The 26,316-nt window shown below is 37.5% G+C and overlaps 3 protein-coding genes across 5 annotated transcripts; 1 reads left to right on the top strand and 2 right to left on the bottom strand.

Moving 5' to 3' along the window:
* The first annotated feature begins 4,254 nt into the window (after positions 1-4,254).
* tmem79b (transmembrane protein 79b) lies at positions 4,255-8,551 on the top strand. Its single transcript, XM_053494698.1, has 5 exons — positions 4,255-4,379; positions 5,709-6,422; positions 6,530-6,724; positions 6,873-7,089; positions 7,655-8,551. The coding sequence occupies exons 2-5, from the start codon at positions 5,804-5,806 to the stop codon at positions 7,854-7,856; spliced, it is 1,233 nt and encodes a 410-aa protein (XP_053350673.1). The 5' UTR covers positions 4,255-4,379; positions 5,709-5,803; the 3' UTR covers positions 7,857-8,551.
* Positions 8,552-10,220: 1,669 nt separating this feature from the next.
* cct3 (chaperonin containing TCP1, subunit 3 (gamma)) lies at positions 10,221-15,727 on the bottom strand. The gene is made up of 14 exons (XM_053494697.1): positions 15,616-15,727; positions 15,002-15,063; positions 14,858-14,908; positions 14,449-14,511; positions 14,260-14,356; positions 13,980-14,097; positions 13,652-13,838; positions 12,529-12,678; positions 12,319-12,451; positions 12,124-12,205; positions 11,846-12,026; positions 11,238-11,483; positions 10,941-11,072; positions 10,221-10,516 (listed from the first exon to the last, which is right to left on the bottom strand). Exons 1-14 carry the CDS (start codon positions 15,641-15,643, stop codon positions 10,424-10,426), a joined length of 1,623 nt encoding a protein of 540 aa, XP_053350672.1. The 5' UTR covers positions 15,644-15,727; the 3' UTR covers positions 10,221-10,423.
* Positions 15,728-16,428: 701 nt separating this feature from the next.
* pdia7 (protein disulfide isomerase family A, member 7) lies at positions 16,429-24,903 on the bottom strand. 3 transcript variants are annotated; one of them, XR_008357906.1, is made up of 14 exons: positions 24,666-24,903; positions 21,480-21,558; positions 21,067-21,184; positions 20,853-20,960; positions 20,381-20,510; positions 20,143-20,256; positions 19,774-19,899; positions 19,519-19,701; positions 19,054-19,162; positions 18,852-18,980; positions 18,690-18,769; positions 18,521-18,578; positions 17,712-18,380; positions 16,429-17,604 (listed from the first exon to the last, which is right to left on the bottom strand). XR_008357906.1 is itself a non-coding variant. In XM_053494089.1 (13 exons), exons 1-13 carry the CDS (start codon positions 24,821-24,823, stop codon positions 18,291-18,293), a joined length of 1,482 nt encoding a protein of 493 aa, XP_053350064.1. In that variant the 5' UTR covers positions 24,824-24,903; the 3' UTR covers positions 16,429-18,290. The 3 variants fall into 3 exon arrangements, 2 of the variants coding, with proteins under 2 accessions (XP_053350064.1, XP_053350065.1); XM_053494089.1 differs by having other exon boundaries at positions 16,429-18,380; XM_053494090.1 differs by having other exon boundaries at positions 16,429-18,380; positions 18,852-18,937.
* Positions 24,904-26,316: the final 1,413 nt, after the last annotated feature.

The raw sequence follows: 26,316 nt of genomic DNA, 5'->3' as shown, positions 1-26,316 counted from the left end.
TACTAAACAATACGATTTCCTCAAATTATTTACTAAGGTTTAGAGATTTTCTATCCTACTGTAAATATTTCCTTTAGAATTTTTTCAAGTGATGACATTGAGTTTTGATTTTATTACACATACTGTATTATATAATGTGCTACACAATATATGTTACATACATAATACATACATCATTACATACATAATTTTTAATTTACATTTACATGTACTGTAAATAGTATAATTACATTCGCCAAGCACCTTTATTAGGAACACTATACTAATACTTGGTAGAGCCTTCCTTTGCTCAATTTGTTTAAAGCCTGTTTTTGTGGAAACTTTACTTTAAGATTCAGACCTATGATGACATGATTGCCTAATGGAATTTCTCCAGATTTTTGCTGGTGCACTTTGTTTGTTTGTGCACTGTGAATCTCCTGTTCCACCACATCCCAAAGCTGTTCTACTGGATTTAGATTAGATAACTGGAACCGCTAATGAAGAACATTTAACTTATTGTCATGTTCATGAAACCAGTTTGAGATGATCTTTGTGGGATGGTGAATTATCATGCTGGGAGTAGCCATTAAAAGATGGTAAATTGTGGCCATGAAGGGATGCACATAGTCAGCAGCAATAATCAGATAGATTGAGGCATCAAGTGGCGATTGGTATTACCAGGCCAAAAATTGTGTCACTAAAATATTCCCCACACCATTAGACCACCTGCACAAGCCTGAATTGTTGTCAAAAGGCAGGCCGGGTCAATGAATTCATGCTGCTGGTGCCACATTCTAACCCCACCACCTGTGTGCCTCAGCATAAATTGCGGTTCATCAGACCAGGTAACTTTTCTCACTCTGCAGCTGTCCAATTTTGGTCAGCCTGCGCTAACTGCATCTTCAGCTTTCTATTCTTGGCCGACAGAATGGAAGCTCATCTGCCGCATCAAGTTTCAATGTTTGCTGTATTCTGAGATGCTTTTTAAACTCCCCACAGTTGTGCAGAGTGGCTATTTGCTTAGCTGTAGCCTTTCTGTAAATTAGAATAAATCTAGACATTCTGCTTTGACCTCTGTCATCTGTCAATAGAACTGCTGCTCCTTAAATGTTTTTTTTTTCTTTATTGCACCAATATGACTAAACTGTAGAGAATATTGTGTATGCGAGCCAATACCTTTGTTATTTGGGCTGCTGTTACATGACTAGCTGATTAGATAACTACATGAATGAATAGGTGCACAGGTGTTCCTAATAAAGTGTCAAATGGTTGTGAATCTTAAATAGGATGTCACAGCCCCTAATCACCAAAATTGCCAATATAAACCTTTTTTTTATTATTACTGTTTTGTCATACAACTGTTCTGGTCAGAATTACATTTGGTGGAAAATTATTATTATTAGTATTATTATTATTATTATTAGTAGTAGTAGTAGTAGTAGTTAATACAATGCATTATTTATTTTGTTTATTTTGGATTTTCCTTTTCATTAGACAAACTCAATTAAAAGTAAGCTATTGACCACTGAATCATTAGCTCAGTAAGCAACTGTGTCCCCTAATTGAGTTAAATAATTTAAATAACAATAATATCAGTTATTGCAGTCTTCAGTCAGAAACCTTTTCAGGATCAAGATATGTATGTATATGTATATATGTATATGTATATATGTATGTATATGTATATATATATCTGAGAACATTTCACAAGCCCTCTAAATAAGATAGCCAATGCTTTAATGTACAGTATGACAAAAACAACAACAACAACAACAACAACAACAACTATAATAATAAAACTAATAATAATAATAATAATAATAATAATAATAATAATAATATCCAGGATCCAGAATAAAATATTTTGCCTTGGCTCTGGGTCTACTGTGACCCTAGCCAGAATACAGCAGTTAGTCTAGATAAATGCATGAATAAATTAATAAATAGATGAATAAATGAATGAATGGTGGTATTAATATTACCATCATCATAATCAGTCACTGTAATTATCACATAATAATAATAAAAGAAAAATAATTTATGAAATACAGTAGGGATCAGCTAAAAAAGTTTGTGGCATAATAGAGCACTGGGTGAAATTAGGAAATTATTATTATTATTATTATTATTATTATTATTATTAAATGAATGTTCCGAATTGCAGTCTGCAATCTTTCTCTCACTATAACAAGCTTGACAGGCGTTTATTTTCACACAACTAGTCATTATAATGTACATTACTTGTATGTGTGTGTGAGCGTGGGTGTATGCTTACTTAGTACTGTGATACTCTTCAGAAAAACCAAATGTGCCACAAGCAGGTCTTTTATTTAATGTGCTTTTCATATTTGTTTCCAAATAAAGGTAAATATACAGTGGGGGAAGTATTTGATCTCCTACAGATTTTCTAAGTTTGCCCACTTACAAAGAAATGAAGGGTCTATAATTTTGATCATAGATTTATGGTAAAAGATTGAGACAGAATATCAAACAAAAATCCAAAAAAGGACATGATACAAATGTTCAGAATTAAGTTGCATTTCGTTGAGGGAAATAAGTATTTGATCCCCTACCAACCTACAATAATTCTGCCCCTCACAGACTGGTTATGTGCTTTTGTGGTACACATATTAATTTAAGAAGGTGCTCCTAACAACAATGTGGTATGTATATAAAAGCCACCTGTCCACAAAATCTCTATCTTCCATTTAAACCTCACCACCATCGGCAAGACCAAAGAGCTGTCAATGCAAATCAGGAACAAGATTTTAGACCTGCACAAGCCTGGAATAGGCTACAAGACCATCAGCTATAAGCTTGGTTAGAAGGAGACAACTGCTGGGGCAATTATTTACAAATGGAAGAAATACAAAGTAACCATTGATGGCCCTATATGCAAGATCACCTCATGGAGTAAGAATAATCATGAGAAAAATGAGGGAGCAGCCCAGGACTACACGGGAGGAGCTTGTGAATGATCTCAAGGCAGTTGGGAGCACAGTCACCAAACAAACCATTGGTAACACAATACGCCAAATCCTTCAGAGCAGTAGGGCGTCCCCTTCTCAGGAAGACATGTACAGACACGTCTGAGGTTTGCCAATGAACAGAGAAAGATTGGGATAAACTGCTGTGGTCAGGTGAGACCAAAATTGTGGTCTTAGTCATCAACTTGGCTTGCTGATTTCGGGGGAAGAAAAATGCTGACTATGACACTAAAAACACCACAGTTCCTACAGTCAAGCACGGAGGTGAAAACATTAGGGGCCAATGGATTAGGCCATGTGTTGTAAAATTTTGGATGAAAACCTCCTGAAGATGGGTTGTGCATGGGTCTTCCAGCATGAAAATGACCCCAAACATACTGACAAGGCAACTAAGGAGTGGCTCAAGAATAAGCACATTAAGGTCATGGAGTGGTCTAGCCAGTCTTCAGACCTTAATCCAATAGAAAATTCACGGAGAGAGCTGTATCCTCGAGTTGCCAAGCAACAGGCAAGAAACCTTAAACATTTAGAGAAAATCTGTAAAGAATAGTGGATCAAAATGCATCCCAAGATGTGTGCAAATCTGGTAAACAACTACAAGAAACGTCTTTCCACTGTGCTTTCCAGCAAGGGTTTCTCTACCAAGTACTAAGTCATGTTTTGCTTGGGGATCAAATACTTATTTCCCTCATTGAAATGCAATTTAATTTATAACATTTGTATCATGTGCTTTTTCTGGATTTTTGGTTGATATTCTGTCTCAATCCTTTAGCATAAACCTATGATAAAAATTATAGACCCTTCATTTCTTAGTAAGTGGGCAAACTTAGAAAATCTGTAGGGGATCAAATACTTATTTCCCCACTGTATTTCTCCCAAGTCACTAAACGATAAGATTTCCCCAAATGACTTACTAAGGTTTAGAGATGTTCTATCCTAAACATTTCCTTTAAATATTTTTAATTGATAACATTTAGCTTTCTTTTTTATTACACATATTATAAGAATGTTACACAGTGTATGTATTTTGCACAGTTACATACTTCACATTGTCAGGAGCACTATACTAATACATGGTAGAGCCTTGCTTTGCTCAATTTGTTTAAAGCATGTCTTTCATGTCAAACATTAAATTAAGTTGATGAAACCCTAAATCTGAGACGGAGAGTCAGGAATTTTTAGTCTGTGATCTTTCTCTCACCACGACAAGCTTGACCCCGCCAGTAGAAGGCGCATGGAGTCAGAAAGCGTGAGAAAGCAAAGTTAAAACACACACACACACACACACACACACACATTCCCAGGCACCTGGTCACACCTGAGCTTCTACTTCCGGAAAAGTCCTAAAGAACACCAGGAAAACATTACGCTGGGAAAACAGACTAAACCTCCAGGAAGCCCGAGTTTGAGGTAAGTGTATTGGAAATAGAGTGATTTAGAGCTGATATTTTATTAGTCTCTGGCTGTCGCGGTTTTGTTTGTTCGTGACTTCCGGGTTGTAACGTCGATATTAACGACAGGACCCGTCAGTGTCATTAGGCTGTGTGTGGGCCTTCAGTTAATATTCTTTAAAACTAGGACAACAAGTTTGTCCATACATAGAGATTATAATAAATACACATGTGGTCTCTATTTATTTATTTATTTATTTATTACAATGTTTATTGGTCGTTTCCGGTTTTACAGGCTTTTAGTGTTGCTTTTGTGTTTGGGAAACGAAAGTGCGTGTCGTATGTAGCGTCACCGACAGTTTACCAACTATCACTAAAACCATCAAACTCGTCCTGTGATTTGTGGCTTCTTTCTAGTTTTATTTCACATTAATGACGTTAGCGTGTCCTCTTTGCCAAAAATGTTCCAGGTAGTTAAGTTACTAAAAAAAAAAATCCAGATATTAGAAGAATTTACTTGATTTGTTTTAAAGGTCCACATGAGGCAGGACCCACACAGAGCCATTAACTGTGTGTACAGCAGGATGACATGAGGAAATAAAATACTATTCCTTCTTTTGGTCATTTCCTAGTTTTGCTTGTTACAAATGAATTCTTCCTTTGCATTTTTATGTTTATATTGATTTTTATGTTCTAGTTTTCATATTGCTATCTGGGTGAAGATGCAAAAATATATCGTATGTTATGTGTACTTATGTTTATAGATGTGTTTAGTTGCTGTATTTATTTTATTTTCTGTTAATTATAGTGATCATTATTTCATTATTCTATTAAATAATAATAATAATAATGCAAAATAAACATAAATGGGTTAATACTATAATAATTGAGAAACCGATTTTTCATTTATTCAGTTGTTAATTTTCTTTGTCCGAGTGTGTGTCCTGGCAGAAACCTTAAGCTTACTGGTTTAGTTAAAATAATTTTCATTTACTGGAATATCAGTTTAGATAACTTCAGCTTAAAAATATTCTTACCAAGTAGTTGGCATGAACTGTTTAGCTGATATAATAAACAAACATTACCTGTCATTTTCTGAAACCTAAAATGAATTATTTATACAGTGCAAAAGAAAAAATATTGACTGACCTATTTGAGGTAAATGTCACATAATTTGAAGGGCACACAATAAATATTTTCTATCCTGCAAAAAATATAGACCAGAAGACACTTGTAGAACTGTCTTTTTTTTATAAGTGGATTTCAGTGTGATTTTCTAAACAGCTAGAATATATAGCTGGATGTTGTTTAAAATATAGTTTTCTGATATACTGCATTTTTTTTCCAGAAAGGAGAAATGCAAATGTGATCCCTGTTCTGGGAGACGGCATGATGAACTGTTGGATGACAAAACATATTACATCTATAATATTGTAATTCACGATGTCTGAGGACATTTCTTCTGACTCTGTGCCAGTAGCCAAAGCTCCTCTGACAGCAGAACCGACTGTTCTTGACAGTGAAACAGAAAAGAAGATAAATACAGACATGAAAAGAACAGAAGAAAAGATCAGTGGTGCTGATTTAGAGCCAAGCACGCTGCCCTGGCCTGAAGACAAGGCTGAACAAATTGGCAAGATAGAAAAAGCAGGATCTGATCTCAAACTAGAGCAGAGCAATATGAATCTTATAGGAGAGAAGGAGAGTCAGAGATCAGATAGCGGGTCCATCCGTGGAGGAGCAAGCAGGACTGAGAGTGAGAGAGAGTTTGGTGGGCGAGAAAAGCAGGCATCATGTGAAGACTGTGTGGAGGGCAAGCAGCCTGAGCTAAAAGAGAAGGTTCCACACTTGGAGATTGAGGTGGAGGAGTTGAACAGTATGCCAGAGAAAGCAGCTGGGGTCTTTAATCCGAGTGTAAGCATCCTGCGCTCTACCAGCCTCCCTGATCCACCCAGGCGCAATTCAGAAATGTGGGAGGAGGAGAATCGTGCCTTTCTTGTGCAAGAAACAATTCCAGTTGGATACTACCATGACTACCCCAAACATGACAATTTGCAACTCTGTGCGTGAATTAATTATTTTTTTAAATATATTTTGTTGCTTTAAATGTTTTAAATAGGATGAAATGTAGGCATGTATTTTTATTATTTTTTTATTTTACTTTTCAAGGTTCATGTGCTGGTACTTATCGTGATGTGCTAAAAATGGGTGTATCTACATTAATGTCAGCTCTGATCTTCCCTGTCCTGGTCTGGGGTGGCCACACTTTCTTACCATTTGATGCTCCTGTGCTGGATAGCGCCCCTCTAAGGCTGGTCTACACATTGCGCTGTTCAGTTTTTGCAGTCATACCAATTGTACTGGGTAAGGAGTCCCTAATCGGTTCTTGTTTCTAGCAGCTCTTTTCAATTGATAAACAAATTATCTCTTGCATTTCCCAGATCTAAGTTATTAATCTGATCTGCTGGATCAGATATTTTAATTAGTGCTCATCTTCACTCTTTACATTTAGGTGTGTTGGTGCTTGGTGTGTCCCGCATCCGGTATCGTTCTCTGAAACCAGGCTGTGACGGAGAGGTTGAAGAAGTGAACATCCACCGCCGATACATTGATGACTCTGTCTCACTCTTTCTCCTGTACTTCCTTCAGCTGGGTGTCATGGCTGCTTATCTGGAACAGAATCTTCTCAAACTGGTCCCTCTCCTTACCATCATCTTTGCCATTGGCAGGTAACATAATGCCTTATATCCAAATTCCTGAATATATTGAAAGTGTGGGTGCTGAGGGTGCTGCAATAACCATGATCAGGATAACTGCAACACCAACTGCTATAATAATAATTACTGGGAAGTCATTGCTGTTTTGGGAAGCACAATGACTTTTACAATATTCTGACAGTTGAAACACTTCCTTAAATATTAAATAAATATCTCCTAACCGAAACCATCACCATATCTATAATGATATAATGATAACTTGAATAGATTTATTAATCCAAACCTATTATTTATGTCAGGGTCATAAGTGCCAGAATTGTGCTTCGATAAAAATTAAACCCCTTTTTAATTTAAGAATTTAAGACACATTGCAACCGCACCCTTGATGTAAAACAAAATCTTGTCCCTTGTCTATTGTATAACGCTTCACAAGGTTGTGGCAGAAATGTGTGTAACATAACTTCATCCAGTTGATTGCCTTTCATACAATCGCACACCTTGAGTGTGTGTGTATGTGTCACTTGGCAAGCACACATTAACAGTGGTGGCCTTCAGCATTGTTTGTGTAACCCAACAGGCTGGTGTACTGGATTGCAGCAGCGTGGGGAAGCAGCGTCAGAGGTTTCGGGTTCGGGTTCTCCTTTTTGCCCATGCTGACCATGTTGGTGGCCAACTTGTACTTCATCTTTATGGCTGATTCTGCTGGCTCAATCTTTTCCCAGGATGATGTGGAATCACCCAAACCTCCTCAGGAGTACAGGCAGAGGTTCTGGGGATAGAATGAGTTATGATGGCCCAACACTTAAAAAGGGGTTAAAATCATTTGTGCCTTTGTTTACTATGTCTGTTATTTTTAATAGTGTCACAGAACATGGATAAAACACCTAGATACATGGAAAAAGAAGTACTCCAGGTTTGAAAAAAATCTTCGAGACAAACACGTACTAATTGTCAATCTGTGGTTTGGTTTGGCATAATGCCTGCCTATATGGTTGCCTGCCTTTTTTTATTAGTGAGGTGAACCACAGTGATGGACCTATGATGTTAAAAATAGTGCTGAGTCCAATTCCCGAGCATATTTGAGCAAGATTAAAATTAATGGCTTATAAATGAAACACAAGCAGATGTCAATACAGATTTAATTGTTTCTTCCAAATCACAAAAGAACATTTTTTTTTACTGAATGAAGATAATAAATATGTTGAAATAATCTTGTAGTACGTTTCAGTCATGTGTGTGTGCAATATACCTAAAGTAGTTCATTCGTACTTCATTGAAATAGTACAGAAAAGTTCCACTGTCTTCCATTCTAGGTCTGTATTTCATGTTTTGAGTTTTGGTTGAGAAGCTGGGGATGAGTTTTTTTTTGTTGTTGTTTGTTTAAAAGAGGGGGACAAATGTGTTAAAAATAAGATGGAACATATTTTTGCATGGTTTTTGTATTGTCTCTTGTATAAACAGTAGGATATAACAAGCTTTTACTTTAAGTCATGTCATTATTTCTTACACTGATAATGGAATATACATGTGCAACATTAGTGGCATATGATGCAGTTGTAGACTGCCAGGTCAGTTTCCTTCAGAACTATAGAAGTTTTTCTGCTTGCTTGGTTTATTGCTGAGTACTAATACCAGAACAATGTGCTGATGAAGTCTGGCTTCATCAGCAAAAATGTGTAGTCTTTTTTTTTTTTTTGGTTTTATTTAAAAGTATAAATGATCAAATTCACAGCCTCCAACTTCACTTCACTTGTGTATAAACCAAATACAAGAACGTTGAACATTTCTTGATGTATCAGAACTGATGTTGCAGGAAAAGCTAATTTCCACCTTTCATACAAATTGTTCTGTGTTGATACTTTAATAGATCAGTGACTTCAGATGATCCCAAAGAGAAAAGTTGAGTAGTGCTGCTTCTGGTTCTTTTCAGGTCTTCTACTGCTGATGTTTGACCCCATCTTGTTTAAAATAAAAAGTTAAATTTCATATTTGTGTGCATGAGAGATTTGTAGTTGAGGCATCCTAGAGACTGCACAGATAAGGTCATGGTCATGTAGAAGCATTATAGTACTGGCAAGGTTTCTTGAACGAAACAGTCCTGACAAGCCAGAACAAAAGCAAATACATCTATACCTGATCAGTTTTGTTTTCTAAAAAGCTTTCATTGAGTGTTTATATTTTTTGTCATGATCCTTAAATGATTTAACAAAGAAAAGAATGTTTGCATGTATGTTGTATATCTTTTATACAGATGTTATGGTCTTATAAGCCTAGACAGATGTTGACATTTCTGTCTTGCAACCCTATACTGTGCACTGATCTTAATAAATTGGAACTTATGTTTAGTTTGGCAAATATACTTGTTGTATTAAGTGTTATCAGAATTTTATAAGTTAATTTTATGTTTATTGCCAAGTACAAGGAATTTGTCTTGGAATTTTACATGATGCATGAGGGCATGCCATTTTCAGTTTTATGATAGCTTTCCTAATAAAGTGTTTGAGTGACCCCCCCCGCCAAAACACAATTAAGAAGTTAGAATATTCAGCTGCTGAACATTGCTATACATCCTCGGCAAATAACACACCAAAATGTAGTTTATATTGAATAATCATAGTAAAGTGTGGAAAGGGAACTTAAGATGAAGCTATCAAATAAAGTCTGGGGAGTAAAATCAAAGTTCATGAAGAACTGATGTTAACTAACTTCTGCTGATGAGCTTAGCTCAAGGTTGAATGTTCATGCAAAGCAAGATGTCTTTTAAAATTTAAACCCTGTACCTGTTTGGCTAATTTCAGAGCCACTACATTTCATGTAAAAAATGATTTTGTTTAAGAACAAGATTTAGACTTTGTGGTGTATTTTACTGAATATTATAAGAATGAAATTTTTGTAGCAAGACATGTTATTGTGGTTCCTTAATACTTAATTGTTTGATATGTTATTTAAACTGTACAATTCTGGATAGCAGGTGCAAACATTTCAGTTGAACATTTTAAATATAACTGGTGTGAGATAGTTAGTGGGAAGTTTAGCAGAAAAAAGGTGATAAGAAAATGGATGCATGAAAATTATAAAAAAATAAATAACCTCAGTAGATAATGATGGAATGAACCTTCAGTGTATATACTTATCAACAAATGTAAACATGTAACTAAATGTCTTTTTATTTTTCACACATGGTTGAAAAACAGCCGAGTAAATTGTTACATATGCAAGGCCTAATGGTAGAATAAAAGCCAGAGAATGCGTCTAAGAGGGCAAGTCTATCAGTAATCACTTAAATATTTTAGACATCCATCATGTTGATCTCCTGACACCCTTGCCTTCTTCATAGATTTTTTTTTTACTCAGCTCCCTGTCCTCCACCCATTTTCTCCTCTCCCTTCTTCTTGTGCCCAGACACGATATCGTCAATGCGCAAGAGTAGGATGGCCGTCTGAGAAGATAAAGAATGGCTCAATAATGGTACATTAGATACAATAGTAATAAAGGAACCATCTATTAAACAATGTGGCATTAGATAGAAGTTTTTCTTTTCAGCATACACTTAGAGGTTGGATCTTAAAGCCGTTGCTGCTCAGTTGTAATTTATGTACTTTATGTAGTAGGCATGCAAAGCTTTTATGACATACAAGTACTCCTAGCAATGTGGCAGTATAAAATAACAGCTGCCTTAGCTGTTTAGATCACTTATGTTTAATTCTCCAAAAACAAAAGGAACCTGACAAAAAAACTCTTCTAAAAACTAATCATGACATTTTATAACCAGTGCTGAATATTAGACTGACTACAAATCCCATTTTTATGCATGACTTACACACATAAGAAAATAAGAAGAGACATGCTTTAAGAGTGTTTACCTCTACTGCTGTCTTGTATGTTTGGGCTTTGACAGCTAGTGGCTCCCAGATTCCCAGCTCAGCCATGTCTGCCAGAGTGCCTGTCTCACCGTTAACACCCCATGAGGTGCTGCCCTCCTGAGTGTGCTTTGCCTGCAGGATTAGGAGCGTTTCATTTTAACGCAATATGAAAGGCACAAAAAAAGGGGACAAAAAAAAAAAAAAAAAAAAAAAAAGTGCAAAAAATCTTGTATAATCTTTTAACATAGTATGAGGTAAGAATAAAAATTGCTTGGACAAATGCATACACAAACTCACCCTAAGAGATGTGAGCACACGAATGGTAGAGGCGCCACAGTTCTGGATGAGGGTGCGGGGGATGACTTCAAGGGCCTGGGCAACGGCACGGTATGGCCACTGCTCGACACCAGTGAGGGCTCGTGAGCGCTCCATCAGCCTATGAGACACAGCCATCTCTACAGCACCACCACCTGGCAGCAGACATGAGTCCAGCAGCACGTTGCGGCACACCTGCATCGCGTCGTGCAGGTTACGCTCCACTTCCTGGAACACAGATACCAGGCATCTCACAACAGTACTAATAACAGAGAGTCAATAAAATGTTATGCACCACTGTTTCGTTAATTATAAAATTATCTGTGTTTATGCTGCAAATCTAATTTGTGAAGAGCAAATTTTGTTACCACGCATAAAAAAAGACAAAGAACCATAACTGCATTATAATAATAAACCTCTTGATAATACTACACAAGGACAGCTTCTGTAAAACATCGCACATTCCATCAATTTATTTGACCCCCTTGGCCAGCAAAAATGTTTAGATGCAAGAGAGGCTACCATGTGGAATCTCTGACCAAAAGATTGACTCTGTATATGGTTAGGAATGCCTTGTGTACGGTCCTCACCGCTAGGATCTCCTTGCTGGCTCCTCTCAGCAGGATAGTGCAGGCTTTGGGGTCTTTGCACTCAGTGACAAAGGTGAAATACTCATCGCCGATTTTCTTAACCTCAAACAGGCCTGCACCTGTACCTACATCTTCCTCACGTAGCTCATCCGTCCTGCTGGCAATGCGTGCTCCACAAGCTCTGAGGAACAAATAAAAAAACATTATCACTGGGTAAAAAAAATCCATAGTGAAACAAATATCGGAAAAAACCTGCACTACTCTTCTTCCAGTCTCACCTGGCAATGCGGTTGTTGTCTGTTTTACGGACGCGACGGATTGCAGTGATGTTGGCTTTCACCAGATAGTGCTGAGCAAGATCTAAAGAGGAAAAGATATTTTTAAAGAGGAATCAAATCACATGAAAGTGCTAGAGTGTGGATCACAGCATATGAAGCATTCTTTATACGTGCACTGTCAAAGTGTGCGTGTACCAGAGATGCCCTTCTCAGTAAAGACCAGGTCAGGTTTGAGACGAATAATATCTTCACAGATCTGCTGGATGTACTCTTCCTCCATCTGCAGGATCCTGGCAAAGTCTTCCTCACGCGTAATTTCTATATCCGTCTGGAGGGAGTAAAAAAGTTTGTGTAAGATTGTGTGTGGCAGGAAATGTGGGAGTGTACGTTATTCCTCTTACATACCTGGCTCTCACCCTTCTTGTACTCTAGGGAGCAGTCAAGGAGAACGATACGGGGGTTTTTGATGAGACGGCGCATGTGGGGGTGAGTTACATCCTTGTTTAACATCACGCCCTTTAGCACACATGAGTCTTCAATGATTCCACCAGGCACCTGGACAAAGCCAAACAAGCTTCTAAATAACCTTATTTTCATGCTGAATCACTCTACCAGCATAAAGCCCACCTTCTTTAAGTACACAGTTCACTCAGGTAGACAGAGCCTCCCAATATAACAATTTTTACATAGTCGTTTGCACCTGCAAACTTTTTTTTAAAACAAAAACAAAGTGATAAAATCCCTCCAGAAAATGTAGCGCATTTTAAGGAGAACACATTTAACTGTATTTATTGTTTAAAATGTCTATGCATATAAACATTTTTCAGCTTTAAATTGATCATACTTGTTACTCATCAATCCTTGACCAATTTTATTCAACAAATTGTAATGTTTATCCTGTATAGGGTCGCAGGGGGCCTGTAGCCTCTATCAGGAGACTTGGTGCACGAGGCAGGGAACACCCTGCACAGGGTGCCAATCCAGAGCGGAGAATGAACACACAACGGAAAATTTGGGAACACAATTAACCTAATTTGCCTGGAGAAACCGGAGAACACACCCCACACACACAACGGAAGGCCAATCAGCCCATCTTAAGACAGTGGGAAGGAAACCAGAGCAACTTGAGAAATCCCACCAAGCACAGGGAAAACATCCAAACTCCTGGCACACAGACCCGAGGTGGGAATCAAACCGTCGGCTCTGGAGGTACGAGGCCACAGTGCTAACCACATTATTATATTTGTACTTTACTATAGCATACAATGGTTGCTACATTTTCCTTAATGGACATTTGCGATGTCCAAATCACCAATTTACTGGCATTTTACTCACATTTGCACCGCAACGTTCTAAAGCCTGAACAAATATAACTTCCAAAACTATAATAATTTTAAGATGTAAACGAGCAAAGTATGTCCTCCCAAATTAAAAAAGCCAGGATAGAGAATAAACTTACGTCAAGAACATCAGCCCCCTCTAACTTACTACTTCTCCTGATAAAAACTAAATCCTAAGTGATTCCTACCTTTTCCACCTTGGCATACTTTTTAATATCGATTTCCTTGCGCCCGTTCTCCTCCAGCTCCACGGTGCGCACTGCGTCCAGCGCAATATTACAAGCCAAGCTTGCCCAGCGACTCAGTGCCTTGGTGTTGATAGCCGAGTTAATGATCTTTAGCATCATGTCTCGATCATTTGGGTCAACTGGAGTACTGTGAGGGGAAAAAGAACTTATTGAATGCAACATCATTTAAAACCTGGGCACAAATCATGTGGTCTGACGACACGCAAAAAAAAAAAAAAAAAAAAAAAGAAACCTGTGTGAACTGAGAAAGCGTGAAAAGAGGCACTACCTGATCTCTTTGAGCATGTTGAGCATGTCATCCAGAGCCTGCCTGTAAGCACTGATTACCACAGTTGGATGCATCTGCTGCTCCAGAAACTGCTCTGCTACTGAGAGCATCTCTCCAGCTACAAACAAACACAGATTCTTATTACACTGTCAACTATTATACTTAGTCCAAACAGTGTTTTCGTATTTAAAAATAAAAACAGTAAAACATTCATCATCAATAATCTAGAAAATTATTTTAAGAATTCATAGATCTTATAGACAGAAGAAATTTCACTTACCCAAAATAATGACAGAGGTGGTGCCGTCTCCCACTTCCTCATCCTGAGTGCGGCTGATCTCAATCATGGACTTGGCAGCAGGGTGCTGCACTTGGATCTGCAGGAAATGTCAGTGATAGTTAAGAGATATCAAACAAAACATAAAGAGCATGCATGAATATCAGTTAGACTTCTAAAAAATTACACTACCTCTCTCAGAATGGCATTGCCATCATTGGTCATGACGATTCCTCCCATAGGGTCCAACAACATCTTAACAACAACAAAAAAAAAAAAAAAAAAAAAAAGTAAAATTTAATTAACACCTGTTAACATTTGTTATTAATAACCATCTTTAGTGAGGTGATCATAACTGGACAGACAAGATGAATAGCTGCTTTGTGTTACTTCAATGCAGTCCATTGACATGACCACATTTGTGATCAGATAACAATAGACAGATGAGAACACCCTAATTTTACTTTCATAACAGACATGGATAAGGTGATGCATCTGTTAAAAAAAAAATTTGGGCTGCAATTTGGCTACAATCCACCACCAAATTCCTTAGTATGGAGCTGATGCTGAGACCAAGTGAGGAGCTTTAATCTTTACACACCTTCATCATAGCTCTTGGTCCCAGACATGTCCTGATGACATCTGCTATGGTCTGAAACACAAAGAAGATATCTTAGTTAACGTAATACAGTTAGAATACAATGAGCCATGGCTTAAACAAGTAAATTACAAATTAATGACTTACTTTTGCTGCGCTAATATTTCCTATCTGGACCTTCCTGCCAGATTCTCTTTTCATATTCTGGCCTAAAATATAGACAAAATTTAAGATGCAACTTAACACAGATAAAAGTGCATGTGGGTTTAGACCGTAAGTAGCTGGGTGGGGTCTAGAAGCATAAGCAACTGGGATTGCCTAGCTTTATTACTAAATTTTAAGGAATATCACAACCTGTCGGTCAAGCCCTGGGTACCAGACCCAGCTAGAATCCACTGTAACTGTAGTGTAACGGTAACAAGGGATGAAATGTGTAAGTTATAAACGAACATTATCCTGTGTTCTGCAAGCACAGCAAGGCCAACATGCTAAATATCTTCCATTTCCTCATTTTAAGAAAATCTTGATTAATACTAAATATATATAGGTAGCGACTCACAGACTAACAAGAAAGCTAAGCGCAAGATAAGCTAGTTAGCCGGTGACCAAGCTAGGCCCATGCCATGCCCGTTAGCCTGTTAGCCTACCACCAGTTACTAAGGAAATAGGCTTAAAAACAGCCATTTTTAATTAACTGACGTGTCGCTAATAAAGCGACTTTCAGATAAATATATAAAGACATAAAAAGCAATGAGGCTCACTAAGCACGAGAACCGGTCTCCCCATCATGTTTGCGGCGTGGTTCGTTAGCCGGCACAGAGATCCGCACGCAGTGTGAAGAAGAAAGGAAGACCGAGGCGTGGCCGGAGACTCGCTGCAACAGCCCACCAATGAACAACAAGAAAACTATGATAAACGTTTTTCGTTGCCAATCATAAGAGAGGATTGTGTCGTTTTATAGGCGGGACAGAGTGGATAAAAGCGTAAAGGATGACTTGAGTTGGGGCGGGGCTTTAGCTGAAAGTGCCAGAAATTTCTTTCTGGTGAACTTGCAGCGAGAGTCTACCGGTCTATATAAAGATATTTAAGTCGTGTTCAGCTTATGTTTTACCTCAAAGAATAACAAGAAATGTACACTCATTTTAGTGCCTGAATGTTTTAACACCAAAAAAAAAAAAAAATCTTAGTTCAAATAATTTGTATAGCATGACAAATCCCCTCAAAATAAATGTCGTAAAACATTATAAAAGGTTTCTTACACGCAACAATTTCACGAACGTTTCTAAAATGCGTTTTTAACCACGTGACAATGTAGAAGGAAGTACCACGGCTGTCAGAATCAAAAAGAAAGAGACCTAATAAAATAGTAAAATATTTTACTGTGCAAACAGACGTTAACGTAGAGTTAGCATTAGACGGCAGGTGGCGATCACGTGATTTTATGCGCTTATGAGCGTTGCATAAAGGCTGCAAGTCATGCAAATTTAAAAATCAAAATGTTTATCATAATGAATAATATTCTACACAAGTCAAATATTTTTTTTAATGATGGAGGCTTGAAAATATAATAATAATCGACATCGTTTTTATTTAATCAGATTTAAAGAACAAAATAAAATACAGTACATTGTGTAAAGAGGTAGTGCTGAGTACAAGCTGTTTCACTTTAAACATGTAGTAATTTCCTCATGAGAAGAAACTATGGTATGTCTTTCCTTTGATTAATGTGGTTTATCAAGACCGTTGTTACAAAGTAGTGCTACTGACAGTGTTTAAGATAATGCACGTTTCAAATACATGTACATATGTGTGTATGTACAGTTATGTTCAAAAGTTGGTAGGGTTTGTCTGAGGTTTTTATGTTAAAACAATTATCTAATCATATCGGGTCTTAATATTAGGGAAATACAACTCCAGAAAAACAGTATATACGGTTAAACCTTGGATTGCCAGCATAGTTCGTTCTGGTAGCGTGCTTGAAATCCAAAAGACTTGTATATCAAAGTGAATTTCCCCAAAAGAATGAAAGGAAACGCAGATGATTTGTCCACAGCCTAAAAATATTCATATAAAATAATTCATATAATAAAATAAAAATAAAACAAATTAACCTGCAATTCAACACTGCAAAGAATCGTGGCTGGTAAGAGAGGAGAAAGAGGGGGAACAGAATCACTGCTCTCTGACAGTGTGTGTCTGTCAGAACAACTTGGACACATGAGTAATGTACGCGCACTGAGACTGAGCATGGAAGACAATTACCCATAAGCAATTTTGTAAAGAAGAATGCATCAAAATTCCTCCACAATGATGTGAGAGACTGATAAAATCATACAAGAATGGTTACTTCAAGTTAATGCTGCTAAAGTGGATCTACAAGCTATTGAAACATGGGGTACTTAGCACTGCTCATGTTATCTCTTTTCCTTTTATTTTTGCTAAATAATGGCACTTTGAAAAAAGTTATATGTTGTTCATCTGAGGTTGTATTTGACTAATATTAAGACCTGATAAGATCAGATGATTTTTTTGTTTTTACAGAAAAAATAAAATTAAAATAGGGGGTACTAACTTTTGAACATAACTGTACTGTATGTATTGTGTGTACACACACACAGAGTTAAAATGTAAACTAACATGCACATTATTAGGATAAACAGATTAGTCCTAAATAAAAAAATGGGAATTACCTTTATAATGACCTTTACAATGCGGATATCATGGGAGGACACATCCCGCAAATGTGCAGGCTAAAAAAAAAAAAAAAGAAAATTCTAAACAACTGTAGCCATTTTGATTAAACAAAAGTTTTGAAAAAGCAGAAATATTTAGGTTAAATAAATGCAGCACAGTATACCTGCAATGAGTGCCAAAAATCCCATTATGCTGGTTTTGTCCATATTCCTAGTCTTAATCTAGATACAATTTCACATTCATTTATAAAAGTTAAGTTGATTTTTTTTGTTAGAAGCTATCAAATATGTACCAATAACCATAGAACTGAACTTAAAATACAATATGTAAAATGTCAGATTTGATATTCCTTGTCCTTAACACTATAGTAGCTCCAAATACATTAATACACAACACAAACAATCTTCAAACTGTAAGTGTAAAATAGTCACTTCCATGACTATTCTCGTACCAAGGAAGATTGTGGCCTCCAGGAAAAAGGACTGGCTTTATAACAAGTACTGCAATGATACAGGTTCAACTTATTTGTATTCCTATTGCTGAAATTATAGCTTAACTACAGATGTTTTATAGTCCATGTATGCAATAGTGGAGATATATATATCGGATATATATATATAATATGGGCAGGTATCATTATAGCATGATTTAAAAAAAAAAAAGCTAAGCTGGGCACACAAAGACAAACATGCCTCTTTGTCCACAGATAAAATCCTGGCCTTTTCTCATTGTCAGGGCTAAATTACAGGTCATCCCTTAGCTTGGTAATGATCAGTGGATGTGTAGCTTCTTTCTTTAGGTAGCTGATGAAATCACTGACCTCACGTCCACCCTAAACGAAGAAACGTTGACACATTAAACACACATTAACTAAAAAAAGGTTGTAAAAGTCCTCCTGCTGATGATTATCTGTTCATTATACAGGCCCTTATTTAGCAAAGTATAGAAATCTGTATATCCGTATAAACATACCTTGTAACGCCTCGGTTGGTCTTTTTGTCTAGCAGGAACAAAGTAAATAGTTGGGAAGCTAAAACACAATGATAATATTTATATTAAATTAAACGTAACAAGACAAATAAATTATGTAAAGTTTAATAACTTTCTTTTAACGTTCAGGGCACAAAGTTTTTAGGTTTACCCTTGTACATCATAATTTGGAGGAATTTCATTGGCAGTGGCATCCATCTTAGCAATGACAATATGGGAATCACCAGACAGCTGAAATACAAGTTGATGAAGAATATTATACACTTATCAGTCAGCAGATGATGTACAGTACCGTTCTTGAAATTTACCATACCTTTTCTCCAAGCTCTGTATATGTAGGCTCCAGATTTTTACAATGACCACACCATGGAGCATAAAACTCCACCAGAACATCTTTCTCTGGGTTGTTAACAATTTCATTAAAAGTATCAGCCACCACAACCTGTGTTAAAATAATTAAATCATGAGCAACAAAACATTTACTAATCAAATGTGCAAGAGATCAAGTTACACACCTTGACAGGGCCATCATTTGTTTCTGGCACTGTCTCAGATTTAATGTATCTCTTAAGGCTATTGGCAAAATAAGCCTCTAAGAACCTCTCCAAAGATTTACCATCTCTCCTATGACAAAAGAGCAGTAAGAAACACAAATCACAAACATGAGTATTGTCATGGCAAGTAAGAATAATATAAAGAAAAGGAAGAGGAAAGAACATAATAAAGCTTCAAACTTCGCTCCTGCGTCTGCCTCCCCATTTTTCTGAGTTCTAATTGTTAGCTATCTGTCAGTGCTGCGTAGAAGAACGTGCATCTATGACATAAATAAGTATGACTTAAATGTGTCTGATCTAAGTTCCCCTATGTGGGAAACATGAAAAGTGCTTAAGCTGTTCCATTGTTAAGAGGGAAAAATAACTATACTAATCCTGTGTAATGGTTCTGTAATGCTAAATAAGCACACTTTTAAGGCAACTTACGTAAACTCCTCCTTCATGATGTACTTGTGTCCTGCTCTGGTCCTGATAGTGATAAGGGGCATCTCTCCTCCATTAGATAACTGCTGTCCGAACTCCTTCTCCAGCTCCTCCTGAAACTCGTCCCGGTCAGCCACAGCAAAACTCAGCCCACGAGACAGGAACTGAGTCGTCACCTTCATCACCCTGAAAAAAAAATAAAATTAACCAACTGACAGCAAAAATAATAATATTTTCTTACAAACAAGCACACTTCACCTGTTTCGCCAGTAATTTGTACCCTTTGGATTCCGTACATAATCAACATTGTAATAGGCTGCAAGAAGATCTTGTGATCTCAGACTGTCTCTGTTTTCAGAGGTCAGATGAGGACAAAGGCCAAAGCTGAAGGAAAGAAAAGAGCAAATAATTGAAAATACTAGAAGTGGGAAATTGAAATGGATGAAAGTTCATATATATACATACTGATGAAGAGATATTCTTATTATTCTACTTAAATAAAACTAAGTTAACAGTTGATTTATTGAACATTCTTTCAAGTGTGTATACTACAGGCAAATAAAATATAAAACAAAGCAAAAATACAACAAACGTGAACTGGCATGGGAACATAAATTAGAAACAGACATGTTCTCCCTGAGGAATGTGCGTAGCGTAGAGGCTGAGACAGAGTCAGTAAACGTCAGCACACTATCCTCAAACACGCTGCTCATGTGAGGAGGCCGAAAAAGCAGTACACACCTTGGGGAGATTTCAAAAAACAAACATATTAATATCACCGATACTAGTTATCATCATTAATATTATTAGTAATGTATATTCTTTCTGTATATATTTAGGTTTGTTTTTTAAATATTAAGAATACTCTTTGTCCACGCCATGTTTTTGTCCTATTCCCAGGTCTGTGGTGTGGGCAAATCGATAGCTGTCCCTTAAAGCACTTGAAGCCTTCAGAAACTCAGCAAGCTGTAGATTATCACTTTCTGAGAAAAAGCCTGGAACACAAAGCACAGTCCATGACTCAAAGCTATAAGTGTCTAAATTGGTTCCTCCTAATCAGGTAATGCTGCTACAATACTTATTTAAATAGTAACACCACAGAATTCCTAGGAATTAGGCCAGTGAACAGACATAGATACCAATAAACCAAAAGGAACTTTAGTTTACATAATTTATAATTAATTTACTCAGAAAATAATAATCATAGCGCATTAATTAATTAATTAAACATGCAGATTCTAGTGTCATGTTGCCAGTTATCTGACACACAAATGCATATACTAATCCATTGCAGTCAGAACGTTAATTAAAAAAAAAAGGACAACAACATAACTCACCCACAACACTGGAATCAAAAACATTAATGAAAGCATCCAAATCAGCTTCACTGTGTAAAGCTACAGAGCTTGGGCCAACCTGCTTCTTCATATAGCTCACAATGCCATCTATGAATATCATTACAGTTTAAAAATACTCAAATGTGATGTATGCAAAAAAAAAAAAAAAAAAAAAAAAGCACTTTAAATTAATTTTGCACAATAAAGCACACACCTGCTGTTCGGAGACCATCATATGCAGAGGCCTCTTCGCCATTTCGAAAGATTTTTAAAGTGGGATACCCATTCACCCCAAATTTCTCACAAGTCTCAGAGTTGGCAGTGCAGTCAACCTAATCGGGAGGAAAAGGACCTAGTTATGCACAGTGTATAGAACAGGTTATGGCTTGCACACATGACATATTTATGATGGTCTGAAATGGTACAGATTTTACAGAAGTAGCCACGCTTTTTTCTACTATATGTTTTAAAATACTGTTAGCTAAATGATTCCTATATTAAAAAGCAGCAAAGGGGGGGAAAACATACCTATCAAGCATGATCTAAGTAAGAAAAAAGTGCCTCATTCATGTCTGAGCATGTGCGTTAAAAAGATAATCGCTATTAGCGACATGCACCTGTGCTTACCTTTGCCAGGGGCACAATGCCCTTTAGTCTAGTAGCAGCTGCTTCATATTCAGGAGCTAACCTCTTACAGTGACCACACCTGTGAGTGCAGCAGTGAGAGATGAAACACTTTTAGCTTTACAGGTTGCAAAAGAAAACAACTGGAAGGATTAACAATTAAATTAAAATAAAATGGAATTGTATAGCAATTTTAACATTGCACATTGTCACAAAGCAGCTTTACAGAAATAACAATTCCAGATAAACAATAATAAAAACTTCCTGGGACAATGAAGAAACTTTGAGAGAAACACATTTTCATTAAGATGATATTGGTTACTGCAACCCAAAAAATGCCTTCTTTAACTATGTGTATTAAATATCAATTAAATAATAGGATGTGTTTTCGTTAACATGAAGTCCACTTTGTTAAAGTTAACAACTGTTCACTGATGGAGACTGGGAAAACTGGCAAAACCACCACAGCAACTACATCAAAGCAATCACAGCAGTTTATAAAGCAAAACTGTTTATATCAATGCAGTCCAAAGCCAACATCCTGGGTAGAACCATCATGCTATAAAATGTATCTTTAAGCAGACCAGAAAGCGCTGTTCTCAGCAGCAGTGAGTAATCTTCCTATAATGAAGACGGCACCAAAAGTATGGCATCAGGTTGGATCAGGCAGGTCTGGAATTATTAGCATGTCATAAAAACATTTCTTATCCTATAGAAAACACTTCACTGTCAACCAGCTACAGTGGCTGGGTGAGCTGAGGCATTATAACTCACTTGGTTTAAATAGAACTGCAGTTACTGAAAAACAAGCAGGGCTATAAAAATACCTTTGTTTAATTAGTCCAAACAGCTCAGACCATTCTAATCTTAATAAAAGTCAACCAGGTAAATGAAACCCTTTGGCTGCAAATTGGCATTGAGGATGCGAGACGAAGAAAAGAAATTACGTATAAGTTCTTACCATTTACATTTGAGAAGTTTGGACAAGTATGATCTGAAGATCCTAACCACTCAGGATGGAGATCACCAGAGCCCTCCCGATACGGGAGATCACAATGCCTAGGTGCCGATTCGATTTGTATTGCGATTTTCTAAATATCACATTTACATACATTTAGGCATTTGGCAGACGCTCTTATCCAGAGCGACTTACAAAAAGTGCTTTAATATTTACATCATTGGATACATACTTACACTGGGTTAACTAGGTTAATAACTAAGTGTCATTAGTTCAACACAACTGGGAAGAGTTTTTTTTTTTTTTTTTTTTGGTGTGGTGGTACTGGAGAAACAGATGCGTCTTGAGTCGTCGTTTAAAGATAGTCAGCATCTCTGCTGTACGGACATCTAGAGGAAGTTCATTCCACCACCTAGGTGCCAGAACCCAGAACAGAAAAGAGTCTGGATGAATGCCGCCCTCGATTCCTGAGAGATGGTGGGATGAGGCGAGCAGTGCTGGAGGATCTGAGGAAGCATGGTGCAGTGCGTGGTGTAATTAGCGCAGAGAGGTAAGTGGGTGCTGGGCCATTTTTAGCTTTGTAGGCAAGCATCAGTGTTTTGAATTTGATGCGGGCAGCTACAGGAAGCCAGTGCAAGGAGCAGAGGAGTGGGGTGGTGTGGGAGAACTTGGGAAGGTTAAAAACGAGACGTGCTGCGGCATTCTGGATCAGTTGCAGAGGACGAATCGTGGACAGAGGCAGGCCTGCCAGGAGTGAGTTGCAGCAGTCCAGTCTTAAAATAACAAGGGACTGAACAAGCACCTGAGTAGCCTTTGAAGAAAGAAATGGGCGAATTCTTCTGATACTGTAAAAAAGAAATCTACAAGAGCGAGTAAGGTTAGCGATGTGTGGGGAAAATGACAGATGATTGTCCATGGTTACCCCAAGATTGCGGGCGGTGGCTGAAGGAGTGATTTGGTCTTGACCTGGGGATGAGTCACAAAATATCACGATTTTCTAAATATCTAGTTCCGATATTAATGTTTTTTTTCTTCAGATTTTGTTACAATTTTAAACAAACTTAGTAAATGATTTGCTCCTACCCCACAGGATACTGTGCCATGTGAATAATTTAGAGCACACCGCTTGCAGGATTGCAGCAGTGCAGAGGCAAGCACAGCTTGCAAAGAAATGCCAACAAATGCAAACACACACAAATTAAAAATGCACTAAAAAACTACTTTGGAGACAGTGTGGCAATACATAAATTGCCCCACAAAATCGTGACACATTACTGAATATTTAATTCCAATCTGATAATCTATTCAGGCCTGTCAGATATATAGGAATAAAAAAAGACCTGTGGCTCTATATATTATTGTATAGATTTAAATAATCGACATCAGATTTGAATAGTTTATGAATTAAACCTGTATTGAGGTGATTAGAAAAAGGGGGCTCTGGATGCACAAGGTCTGAGAACCCGTGGTCCAATTTAACTCTCCTAGTGAAGCTAAAGGAGCTTATCATGTGTGTCAAGAATAGAGACTACAGAATTATTATCTACAGAGTCAGACAAAAAAACAATGTAGACACACTTCAGGAAAAGAAAGATGGGAAAATGTACATTATATTAATATTATATTACTATCATAATATCATATACATCGATATTGAACATATAGCAATATTTTTATATTTAAATATCTAAGTTTTTTTGGCAAAAAATAATTTGGGGGGGACATAAGATAATTAACACTTGAAGTACATCAGTCTATAAAGCTTTACAATCTATAATACGAGGTTCACTTTCTGAATTAAATTACTAACATAAAATTTGCGATGACATTTATAATTTATTGAGATGCACCTGTGTACATACTGTATATATTATATTGTGGGGGTCAAACACGTAATATTTTAGCCAAATAACATTATATTTTCCCTTTCGAAGATGAATAAATTAGTGTAGAGTACTGTATCTGCATAATTATTAGTAAAATCATAAAAGGCATAAATTTATCATCAAGTCCCATTGATGTAAACTTATCTCAGAAACCAAACACCCCCAAACACGAACTACATAGTTACTGTACTCCGGCTACTACGCAACACAAAACCATGCTGATAAATATCATAATATTTTTATTATAATAAAAATAATAATTATAATAAATACTGTCTGGGTCTTAGAAATTTCCAGACTCCAGACCGTGTAGCTCTGAGGTAAACTTCGCGAGGTCTAGCGTACCACGGCGCGAAGAACTCCACGAGCAGGGTCTCGTGCTCGGCTACACGCCGCTCAAAATCTGCGTCCCCGAGCTCGAGCACGTCGCCGTTTCCCTCCGCCAGCAACAGCGCTGCGTGTAGGACACCCAGGCAAAGAAGGGCGAGATATGAAAACTGCATAGTAGCAACGAAGAAAGTCAACAGGGCAGTTTGAACTGTATAAATATTCTAACAGTCTGTATGAGCAGGCCAGCTGGAGCTCAGAGTGAGCTCAGTGTTACAGAGCAGGCAGACGGCCGCTGATTGGCTGAGGGCCTCGAGAGAGTGAAGACCGTGTTTGGAAGAAGCGTCCAGTCCTCCACAGGGCCTGCGCTCGAAATCACACAGCGGTGTTCTACTTGGCTCACCTCCAGGGTCGGGGGTATGACTCCCACTTCGGGTCTGTGTGCTTGGTGGGTTTCCTCTGGGTGCTCCGGTTTCCTTTCTACCTTATTAAGATATGCAGATTAGGCTGATTGGCCTTCTGTAGTGTGTGTGTGTGTGTGTATCCGGCGAGGGTTTGGCACCCTGTTCAGTATGTACCCCGCCTCGTGCCCTAGGTATCCTGCGATACAGGATAAAGAGGTATAGATGATGAGTGAGTGAGTGTATACTACATACTCACTCATTCTCTATACCATGTATTTTGTACAGGATACTCAGGGGACTCTCATGCAGGGTATACCCTGGTCATCGCAGGGTACACAAATACTCTGTCAAACACTAACGCACATACTAGAGAAACCGCCAATCAGGCTACCCTGCATGTCTTTGGATTATGAGAGGAAACCAGAATACCTGAAGGAAACTTACAAAGCAAGGGTAAAACAAACCTGAGGCGATAACTGTCCTGACCTTAGTGGTGCAAGGCCACCATGCCACCATACCACATACAGATGACTACATTTTGGAGTACAGTAAGCAGTATATAACACTTGCAGTTCACTATTCTATTTACGTCAATTAAATTTAATTCTGGAAGCAGTTAGCTACGCAAGAAACACACTGTAATAACTATTGATAGGGATAAAAGGACTCCTCACAAACGTCTAATTACAAATATGATCAAGCAATTTTTGAAGATATAAAATCATACATAGCCACAAACTGTGCCCAGCCATGCTGGCAGTGTAGGTATAAAGTAAATGGAAGGAGAATGTCGTTCAGGATTCTTCAGTGGCCTTTCGAATAGCCGGATCTGAATAAAAAAAATTACGCGTGAAATATCAGTATAAAAGTGCTCTTAAAGAATTAGCAGGAATTGTGATGTATTCATCAGTATCTTTAAGCAATGTTCACTACTTGCTTTCCAAGATACTGTCAGTGTCTTGGGGAATCCATGCCTTGAAAAACCGGGGCTGTTTCGAGAGCAAAAGGAGGCCCTAACCATAAAAAACACTTAATTTGTTCTGTGAGGGCTTGAGAAAATCTCAACCTTTGAAGAGAAGCAGATCCCCAGACAAAAACTGATAACCTAAATATTATGGGAATCAATCATCCATCCACATACATAGAGCCTCCCCCCCCCCCAAAAAAAAAAAAAAAAAGTATACACACTTCATCAGTCATCATCTATGCCCTTCTTTAAAACTCGAATAAAAAATGTAAGTCGCTCTGGATAAGAGCGTCTGCCA

Source organism: Clarias gariepinus, chromosome 4 (assembly GCF_024256425.1).
Source record: "Clarias gariepinus isolate MV-2021 ecotype Netherlands chromosome 4, CGAR_prim_01v2, whole genome shotgun sequence".
Classification (NCBI taxonomy): Eukaryota; Metazoa; Chordata; class Actinopteri; order Siluriformes; family Clariidae; genus Clarias; species Clarias gariepinus.
The sequence above is the reverse complement of the archived record's forward strand: the minus strand, read 5'-3'. Positions and strand labels throughout refer to the sequence as shown.

What these genes read in the sequence shown, in the direction of transcription:
- tmem79b (XM_053494698.1), top strand. Translation starts at nt 5,804, where the DNA reads ATGTCTGAGGACATTTCTTCTGACTCTGTGCCAGTAGCCAAAGCTCCT. An exon ending in ACATGACAATTTGCAACTCT is followed by an intron (nt 6,423 to 6,529) that starts GTGCGTGAATTA and finishes TTACTTTTCAAG; the next exon opens with GTTCATGTGCTGGTACTTAT. An exon ending in AGTCATACCAATTGTACTGG is followed by an intron (nt 6,725 to 6,872) that starts GTAAGGAGTCCC and finishes CTTTACATTTAG; the next exon opens with GTGTGTTGGTGCTTGGTGTG.
- cct3 (XM_053494697.1), bottom strand. Translation starts at nt 15,643, where the DNA reads ATGATGGGGAGACCGGTTCTCGTGCTTA. An exon ending in GAGACCGGTTCTCGTGCTTA is followed by an intron (nt 15,064 to 15,615) that starts GTGAGCCTCATT and finishes TCTATATTTTAG; the next exon opens with GCCAGAATATGAAAAGAGAA. An exon ending in GAAATATTAGCGCAGCAAAA is followed by an intron (nt 14,909 to 15,001) that starts GTAAGTCATTAA and finishes TTTGTGTTTCAG; the next exon opens with ACCATAGCAGATGTCATCAG.
- pdia7 (XM_053494089.1), bottom strand. Translation starts at nt 24,823, where the DNA reads ATGCAGTTTTCATATCTCGCCCTTCTTTGCCTGGGTGTCCTACACGCA. An exon ending in AAACATGGCGTGGACAAAGA is followed by an intron (nt 20,257 to 20,380) that starts GTATTCTTAATA and finishes AATCTCCCCAAG; the next exon opens with GTGTGTACTGCTTTTTCGGC. An exon ending in CCAAATTATGATGTACAAGG is followed by an intron (nt 18,579 to 18,689) that starts GTAAACCTAAAA and finishes ATTGTGTTTTAG; the next exon opens with CTTCCCAACTATTTACTTTG.